Source organism: Diospyros lotus, chromosome 11 (assembly GCF_014633365.1).
Source record: "Diospyros lotus cultivar Yz01 chromosome 11, ASM1463336v1, whole genome shotgun sequence".
Taxonomy (NCBI): Eukaryota; Viridiplantae; Streptophyta; class Magnoliopsida; order Ericales; family Ebenaceae; genus Diospyros; species Diospyros lotus.
This window is the reverse complement of record NC_068348.1, coordinates 3831412-3841856: the sequence shown is the minus strand read 5'-3', so window position 1 is coordinate 3841856 and position 10445 is coordinate 3831412. Positions and strand designations below refer to the sequence as shown.

The 10445-nt window shown below is 34.8% G+C and overlaps 1 protein-coding gene across 1 annotated transcript; it reads right to left on the bottom strand.

The window, feature by feature from the left end:
* Positions 1 to 4880: 4880 nt before the first annotated feature.
* LOC127813464 (uncharacterized) lies at positions 4881 to 5651 on the bottom strand. Its single transcript, XM_052354426.1, has 2 exons — positions 5170 to 5651; positions 4881 to 5081 (listed from the first exon to the last, which is right to left on the bottom strand). Exons 1-2 carry the CDS (start codon positions 5548 to 5550, stop codon positions 4881 to 4883), a joined length of 582 nt encoding a protein of 193 aa, XP_052210386.1. The 5' UTR covers positions 5551 to 5651.
* Between the last annotated feature and the right edge of the window lie 4794 nt (positions 5652 to 10445).

Sequence of the window (10445 nt, the reverse complement as noted above, 5' to 3'; positions counted from 1 at the left end):
ATATTATTATGGCTTTGGGTAGGAGTGTGCAAATGATTGGTTCAATTATCGAATCAATCGAAATTCACTAATCGATTAAATTGAACCGATGAATAAAATCGAATCGAATCAAATCGATCAGTTAACCCAAAAAATTGAACTAATCGATAATAAAAAATAGAAGTCAAATTGTATAAATCAAATCGAATCAATTAAACTAAAGAAATGCAAAAAAATTGAAATAATTTATAGAAAATACACAAAATCGAAGAAAATAACATCATCTTATAAATATCAAAACAAAATTGTTTTAAAGTTTAGTCGGTTCGATTAGTTAGGTTCTTAATTAAACTGAAAATCAAAAATCGAACATTTGAGAAAAATTAACACCACTTAACTGATGCAAGAAAAAAATGGAATTGAACCGACAAATTTGATTGGTTCGATTTAATTTATTTATTCTTAAAAAAATCCTATCTCCCAAGCCCATAGCTACCTTTATTAGGTGAAAATGCATGGTAATGGCAACGAATTAATGCATGGTTGGTGTTGGCAGCCTCTAGGGTTTTGGGGTGAATAGTAATAGCATGGTAGGTTTTTGGTACATAGAAAATAATTGAAAATATTCACAATCACTACAAAAAAATTGAGGGATTTACCCACACACATAAATGTGGGTAAAAATCACCTTATGTGTCAATTATAATTTTTCTTCACACATAATGCAAATGTCAAAATGTGTGGGTAAAGAGGGTTAGAAAATAACTTTTACCCACACATATATTCATGTGTGGGTAAATCTTAATATATTACCCACACATATATGTGTAGGTAAATATTTTTGTATGTGTAGGTATTTTTATATCCATAAGTTATAATTGTGACGTGGCTGATGACGTGACTGCTGATGTGGCTGATGACGTGGCTAATGATGTGGCTTTAATTGGATGATGATGTGGCGTGACATATGTATTTATTTATGTGTAAGTAAAGTTAAGATTATGTGTGGATAATAATTTAAAAAAAATTTAAATATGTGTGGCTAAAAAAAATATAATGTGGGTAACAAACATATTATGTGTGGGCAATAATATAAAAAATAATTTCTGTATGAAAGGATAATTTCCATGTGGCTAAAAACCATATTATGTGTAGACAAAGCTAAAATATTATATTTAAAATTTCAATTGTTGCACATAAAGAGTCACAAAATAAAAAGTCATCTATTACGATTTAGTTCAAACATATACGCACATAAAAAGTCATAAAGTCACAAAATAAGCATAAAATCATAAAGTCACCTAAAAAGTTCAAACATTCTTGAAAAAAAAGCATAAAACAAATTATTAAATCTCGTCGCCAAACTCCTCTTCAGTAGAATGGAGGGAAGGGCTAGAACTGGATAGGTCGAGACGAGATGGATTGAGGCGAGATCGTCCTGAACTATGATCCGATGGTACATCCGCAGTAGACGGAGGAGGCATAATATTCTTTTCAATCAATACTTGCCGCAACATGTTCACGTCTCCCTGGAGCTCTTGAAAAAGAGATTTGTACCTGTTCAAATCATCAACCAATTGTTTGTAAGTTGGACGACTGGACTCCTCACTAGTACATGTTGTCCCGGAAGTACTAGGAGATCGCCCCCAACCAAACAAGCGAACAGATTGTCGTCCAAGAACTTTTTCTAAGATATCCTTATCAGTCATTTTATCTGGAGAATTATCTCGCCTCAACTGAATCATTTGTTCTTGTAAAAAAATATAACATATTCTTAATCAATTATTTTTAAATTAAAAATATAGTCTCAATTATGCCAATATAAAGCAATTGAATCATCAAAATCGATCATGATTTTTCACAAGCATACCCACTCAATGCTATTCATGCCACTGACAAAGAAATATGATGGAAAATCCAACAAATACTTTCTACTTAAGTAACAACTAGCAACAACTAGATCTCCACAATATGATAAAATTCTATATTGTTCAAATTCATTAAGAGTTACAAAGAAAAATTAATCAATCCCTTCACACATCAACTCCCCCCACCTTTCAAAAAGCATCGCAAAAGTACAAAGAAAAACTAGAAAAGAAACGAAAATGCAAGTTTTAAGATCAATCTGATTCCAAAAAAAGAATTTCCAATGCATTTCTCCATTCCTTTTTTCTTTTTGATAACTTTCTTTACTCTTACAAAACACTTATCCTTGATTGAACTCAATACTCTTCACAAAATACCCAACATAAGCTCTTCAATTAATAAAAATAAAACTATGCAAACCAATCTTCCCTGATTTCATCTTTTTCCTCCCCTAATCCAGAGTAAAAATAATATACTTACATATTTAGCCTCTAACTCTGAAGACGACCAACCGTGTTCGGAATGCCAATGTCGAAGATGCCAAGTCTCAATATGTCCTGTCGGGCCATCCAAGTTAGCTCCACGAACAACGTGATGACGCGCTGTACTCCTCGAACCATTTCTAGATTCCCACTTTCGTTTTGCACGAGAGTTAGAATTCTTCTGTAAGCACCCCCGCTCGGATATCCCAACCACCCGATCTATCCGAACGAGTGCGCTCACAGAAGGGAAGAGAAATAGATAAAAGACAAAAATACCCTGGCATGCATAAATAAGAAATTTAACAGCGAAAGCAAAACGGTAAACATGCATGCCCACAAGCACCCCGCTGATACAGCGGTCATGGAGGATATAAAAAAATACATACAGACCCTGTGCCAACAATAGGAGGTACACATGACAACCTGGCACAGTCAAAAATAAAAAACAACGACTCTAGCAAAACATCAGAGATGACGGGGGCAGCTAACTGTACACCTTACCAACGCGGCCGGCTGCTAAGTGGAACGATCCTCGCCCTCGGCCTTTGCTTTACCCTTACCTGGAATGATGGAAAGCAAGGTGAGTCGCAAGACTCAGCAAGTTTATAAGAAATGAAAGGCTATAAATAAAAGAAGAAACCATCCCAAACACAGCCCCACAAGTACACACAAGTCATGAGACGCTACAACACAACAGTGCAGTATAGTAAGAGCACATACCGGTCCTTGGGGCCCACACAAGACACCTGGCACCCAAGTCCCATACCAACCTGCCGCTGCCCTGAAAGGCAACAATATCCTCAACAAACCTGTGCGCACTGTCCCGGGGCGGTACTCCCGTCACCCGTATCCACGTCGGTACTCCCGACAACCGAGCCATAGGCTCTCTCGGAACGGTACTCCCGTCCGAGAACTAAATACTATCAGTAGCCATGCAATGCACATAAAATGCAATGGCGTAGTGAGCATCAACGTGATATCAGGCGCCCATACATCCAAGCATCAGGCCATGCTCCGCCCATATAGTAAGCCACACACGATGCATATGCCCGTGCTGGATGCATCATAATCAAGCTAAAATGCCCGTGACCAAGCATAACCAAATCATGTTAATCCCAACATGCAGCCCGTACCCATGTGCACATCAAGCCATGCAACGAGAATAAAATATAAGCAGGCATGCTATAATCACATAACGGCTAAGCAAGTTAGCAGTGCCTGGCACCGGTCAACGGTCAGTGGGTAGGAGAGAATCGCCGGCGGCCTAAGGTAGTCCGTACGACAGTCACTCCGTCACCGAACCGTCGATCCTAGCCCCCACTGCACAACCGCTCCAGCCAGAAAATAACCAAAAATCCAATTAATACCCGAACCGCTAAGAACCTAGCCCCGGGTGAGTATGGTATCATTCCCAACAGGCAGGGGGTGGCACAAACCCCCGTAGGCAACCAACGAATAAAACCCACGAGATCCATTTAATAAATTAGATCTTAAACTAACCGTTTAAAAACTTCATAATTAATTAATGGCCGAAACAAACGAAGGGAGGCCCAATAAATCGCCAACGAAAGAAACGACGAGATAGGTAAGAAGAACTTGCCTTAACAGAGATATCCTTGGGCTTGTTGGGTCCAAAAGCAGTAAAAATTATACAAACTGCAATATCCCAATTATTTGCCAAAATTAATAAAATTGGACGCAAAACGAAATTCTGACCGTACAGAATATTAATTACTAGCTGCTCTACATACCTGGATAATTAAATCTGGAGTTAAACGCAATTTAATCCAAATTTTTTAGCCCCAAAATCTCACAAATTTCTCCCGTGCGCGCGCTGGTTTTTCTCTGAAATTGCTACTGTTTCTATGCTCAAAATCACGCCCGAAATCGGGCTTAAATGCGGCCAAAAATAAGCGGAGGAGACGCGGCCACGTGGCAGCGCGCGGGCCAGCCACTGGGAGGCCACCGCCTCACCGAAACGACGTCGTTTCGACGTCTAGAGGCTGAATTAAATCAGCCAAAAATGCCCCCCTCGCGCGCCTGCCCGCGGATTCGAAGCCGCGTCCACCGCCTGGCGCGCGACCGCTCGCGCTCGCATGCATCTTCAACCTATATATGCATTATGTTATATTTATTGTGATTTTGAGCCCTTTTCTGCAATACACGCCAGCACCCGAAACTTTCCATTAATTGCACTAACGCCCATTTAATTAATTACATTAACTCCCGAAATTTCTGAAAATCCCATTATTGAATTTATTTTAATTTTCCTATAATTCCAGAAATTCCTAATACAAATTAATTAATTATTTTAATTTCTTATTTCCTTAAAATCACATAAGTAAATTTTATTAAATCACAACAAATTATTTTAATATTTCTTTTAATTTAAATTACCCCAAAATTAAATTAAATTGGCATTTACGGGGCGTTACATCTTCTGTGCTCGTTCCTTTAAAAATTAACAATTCACTAATAAATATATATTTTCATTAATAAAAAAAAAGAATCCTAAAAAACAGTTATAAGCATTACCATAAAAACAGGATTTGTTCAAAGATCACAAAGGTAATCCCAATCATCTTGGCTCACTTCCTCATGGCGCTTACTTTTGGCCTTAATTGGATCTTTCTCTCCTCCAATTTCTTTGAAGTAAGGATATAGCTTATATTTGTGGCCTCTCCAAACTCGTTGCATTTGTTTATCGATAACCTTTTGGATATTTTTATCCTCAATGTTGATATCAAAAACAGTCTAAAAAAGAAAAGAAGTCATATAATGTTAGCAATAAGAAAACACATAAATATACAAAGTAAAAATAATAAAATGATGATTTATTTACAAGAAGTTTGTGACGAAGCGATGCCCTAACTGTCGAAGGTACACATCTCCACTCTTTATATTGAAAACTACAATTCTTACGTACAATGTATCCAATTTCATTATTAAACATCTCTGCGTTGTCACAAATAGCTTGCATAAGAGTAAAATTGAACTCCACAGTCAATCTTTCCTTAGCATGTTTCTTCACCTTCCGAGCACGTTGTCCATAAGTACTCCTGCGTACATTTGAACCTTCAGGTGCATCCACATCCACATCTGCAGTTGTTGATCGAGATGAGGTGTGCACATCCACATCTGCAGCCAAAGATGTTAGACACAAAAACTGATTGAATTCTAACTTTGTTATATGAAACCTAACATTATAAGAAAATAAACTCATAATAGTATCAACAATACATCTAAATGCAGCAAATTAGATTGTGATAGTTAGCAAACCAGAATGTGTGACAACTGGTGGAGATGGGATTGTAATAGGCTCCACTAACGAAGATGCAGTGGGGGCAACAATAGGCTTTGTCTGTCCTCCTATATAAAAATGAATATGTATGTAAGCACTAAAGATAAATGTTGGAAAAATAATCAAATTAGCTATAAATCTAAATACAGCAAACCAGAATGTGATGTAGTGGGGGCAACAATAGGCTCTGCCTGTCCTCCAACATGTCCTCCTATATAAAAATGAATATGCATGTAAGTACTGAAAACAATTGTTGGAAAAATAATGAAATCAATCATAAATCTAAATGCAACAAACCAGAATCTGATGTAATGGGGGCAACAATAGGCTTTGTTTGTCCGCCAACTCGTCCTCCTCTTCGTGCAGCCCTACCTCTTCGCCCACTAATAGCCATGTAAGAACTGTAATAAAAAATCACGCATCATGCATTATCATCGTCATCGTCATCAAGATCTGGGTCATCAGAGTCGTCATCAGTCTCAGATTCTAAAGTTACTTCATCAGTTATAAAAAATCTACCATCGTCATCATTGTCCTCAATATCTTCCAAGTTATGTTCTCGATCATTAATAAATGCTTGTTCCCTACGTAGTTTAACCACCAACTCATGAGGCAGAGTTATTGGTTCTTCATTTTATCGAACCAATAAAGACGTATCGACTATTTCTTCTGTTGGCTGAAAAGGCGGCAACTCACTAGATTCTTCCTCTTGAAAGATATCATCATTCACCCTTTCTTCATCATCGTCATGCTCAATTATATCATATATGTTTTGATGATTTACCTTTTGTACAACCATCCAATTCTTTCCCCGACTCCGATCATTTAGATAAAAAACTTGTTGAGCTTGTGTGGCCAAAATAAATGGATCTTCAGCATACAATTAGATGTAATGTCAAGTGATGTCAAATTATTATTAACCACTATTCTTTTTCCTTTCGGATCAGTATTGTACCACTTGCAACGAAACATGAATACCATACGTTGATAGATGAAATCCAATTCTAAAATTTCAAGTAGAACACCATAATATGTGATATCGCTACTCTCATAATCACCCTCTGTACAAACTCCACTACATTGTGTTTTGAACTTGTCGTCACGTTCTTTGCAACGAAATCTAACGCCATTGACAATGCAACTATACCAAATTGTGTAACGATCATCCGCATATTGTGACAATGAGTTCAAATCATCAGTTGCTTTAGGATCGCCATTGACTCTAAAATTAGCCATCTGTAAACAACTAATATTAGTTTAAGATAAATTACAAAAAATAAATATATATATATACAGAAGATTTTAACCTTGTTCTTGAACTAAGAAGGAAATTCATGTTTTTGTACGGCTTCGAAATCTTCTTCCCGCACATTTCTCAAACACAATACTTCTTTATGCTCACTACAATGAAACAACAGGTCAGTACTTATTTTAAAATGAACCATTTGTAATAATTTAAAAATATTTTATATGTGCCTAACTCACTTTATGTAACCATCAAGTTCATCTCCGCAGTTATTCAAAAGATACCATTGCACCACATGGCTATAAACGCCTAGCTCACCAAATTTAGAGGCCCCCATTGTACGAACATTATTGTTGAATAACTCCATCTTATGTTGTGTAATAGGTACATCCCAATTATGTTCTAGACATGTAAATCTCGTCTCAATATTATGCAAGTATCGAGATAGAAATGTCACAGCCTCAACAACAACATATGCTTCTGTAATGGAACCATCAGGACGTGCAAAGTTACGAACGTATCCCTTGTATGTACCCATGCGACGTTCAATGCCAAACATCCATCTTGGACTGACTGGTCCACCCCACAATGCTTGTTCAGGTAAATGCACACATAAGTGAACCATGATTGTAAAAAATGCCAAAGGAAATATCTTTTCAAGTTTGCACAGTATGATAACAATCCCTGTCTTCATATTTTCAAGTTCGTTGACATATAAATTCTTCGCACTTAATTTTTGAAAGAATTGACAAAACTCAATCAACGCAGCACGTATTTTCTTGTCCAAGTATGGGAGAATGGCCACTGGTAGTATTTTTTGAAGCAATACATGACAATCGTGTGTTTTCATCCCTCCAAGCGTATGAGAGTCTGTCACACATCGACTGATGTTTGAAGCATACCCATCCGGTAAGCGAACTGACTTGATAAAGTCACAAAACCCCTCACAATCTGATTTACTCAACGTGTAATTTGCATGAGGTTTCTCAAATTTTCCATTCCGCTCCTTCAACCATAATTCTTTACGAATGTTAAGATCTTCCAAGTCTAAGCGTGCCTTCACAGTATCCTTCGACTTCATGGGATCATTCAACAAGGTTCCAACAATATTATCACAAACATTTTTTTCAATATGCATGATATCAAGATTATGGCGCATCAATAGCTTTGACCAATATGGTAGTTCAAACAGTATACTCTTTTTTGACCAATTCAACTCATCAACACCACGTTTACGTTTTCTATCATCATTATTAGGTGCTTTACCTGGGGTGCATATAGGTACCTCTTCTAATTGCAACAAAATATCATCACCGGTAAATTGACGAGGTGGTCCCCTTCTTTCTGGTTTTCCGTCATACTCCATACTCCTTCGCCACGGGTGTGTTTTACTTAAGAAGCATTTATGCCCTGTATAACATTGTTTACCCCGAATTCGTCTGGACATGCCAATTTACCCATAATGCTCCACCCAGACAAGTAAGATAAAAATATTTATCTTTATTATTTTTTAAACAAAACACCAAAATGTAGGAACATCCAAACAAACAAATTAAACCTTATATTCATATTCTTTCTAACTATAAAAACCTTATATTTTATATTCTTTCTCACTATAAAAATCTTATTAGTAACTCTTACAATTTTTTTTTTAAGTCTCTTTAAGGTTACATTTTGGTATATGTCTTATATAATAAATTTAGCACCAGACGTTGCCTAAAATTATTTTCTTTAGGTGTTTGTGTTTCTTGCTTTTGCTGTATGGATTTTGCATTTTGGGCTTCCATTCCTCTTTATAATAATTGAAAAAATACTATTCAGAAACAGCACTTTAATTTTTTCACCAAAAGTCAAAAGGGGTGTAGAAAGAAAATATATAAAATTAATGAAAAATTTATGTGATGTAACAATTTCACAACTTATCCCAAATAATAATAATAATAATAATAATAATAATAATAATAATAATAATAATAATAATAATTTGACTGAAAATATAGTCATATATATAAAATTCCTTGTAAAATTGTGTTTATATAAAGGGATTTTAAATTAATAATGTAATTTAAAATGACATTTATGTAGTTGTAATTTAATTTATTTTTATTTTAGGAAGCGTATTAATCTAAATTTTAAATTTATATCAAAAGGTAATTTAACATTTGTAATTATGTGAATACCTTCACATATCTAACATTTGTAATTATATGTGGGTAAATTTATAAATAATTATCCACACATACTAAACATTTATTAATATGTGTGGATAATATAATTCAAAAAATTGCCACATCAACTAATACATAGATACCCACACAAATATAACATTTGTAATTATGTGTGGGTAAGTTTATAAACAATTACCCACACATACGTAATATTTTTTAATATGTTTGGATAATATAATCTAAAATAATTGCCACATCAGCTAAAATTTTTTTCGAAAAATTATCCTACCAACCTCTGAAAGTGAAGGGAATTTTTTTTGCCAAAAATAAGTGTGGGTATATCAATTTACCTACACATAATAAATATGGATAATGTAATGAGTTTTTCTAATTTAATCACCCTCACATATTACCATTATGTGTAGGTAAATACCCACGCATAATATGTGTGGGTAACTTATATGTGGGTAAGTTTAAAAATAATTACCCACACATACATAACAGTTATTAATATGTGTGGGTAATATAATCTAAAAAAACTACTACATCAGCTAATACGTGAATACCCACATATATATAACATTTGTACTTATGTGTAGGTAAATTTTTAAATCATTACCCACACATGAGTAACATTTATTAATATGTGTGGGTAATATAATCCAAAAAAAGTGCCACATCAGATAAAATTTTATTGAGAATTATCCCATCAACCTCTAAAAGTGGAGGGAATTTTTTCCGCCAAAATAAGTGTGGGTATATTAATTTACCTACACATAATAAATGTGGATAATGTAACGAGTTTGTCTAATTTAATCACCCACACATATTAACATTATGTGTGGGTAAATACCCACGTATAATATGTGTGAGTAATTTATGTGTGGGTAAATCCCCTAAATTCTTGTAGTGAATAAAGAGTGTGTAGAAAGATTTTAATTCACGATGTCATACTTATCATTGAGTGAGTTACCACTCAAGTCATTTTTGAGGATTTAATAGGCTAATTTTATGATATAGAGAAGGTAAATTTATTTGGGTTTCATATTTTAGTTGCAGTACATTTCATTGTTGTATTCGAGTTAAAATTAATAACAATAATATTTTGTTATTATAAAATTGATTTGATTTGTGTTGCTTTGAAATTTTTTTTTAGGTTATTGTACAACTTATGAAATGAAACATGTCATGCATACGAGATTAGGTTTGAATATAATTCGAAATGTAATAGAATATATAAGAAATTGAGACGAGCAATCAATCTTTACTATTCTTCAAAAATTATTCTAACTTTAAGTTTTTTCACTAATTTTTAACGATTTTAACTAAATTTATGCATTGGTGGGGATCCCCATTCTTGAGGGGAGTTTCCTTCCTACTTTGCTTATTTTCTTCCCAACTTC

What these genes read in the sequence shown, in the direction of transcription:
- LOC127813464 (XM_052354426.1), bottom strand. Translation starts at nt 5,550, where the DNA reads ATGAGTTTATTTTCTTATAATGTTAGGTTTCATATAACAAAGTTAGAA. An exon ending in CGCTTCGTCACAAACTTCTT is followed by an intron (nt 5,082 to 5,169) that starts GTAAATAAATCA and finishes TTTCTTTTTTAG; the next exon opens with ACTGTTTTTGATATCAACAT.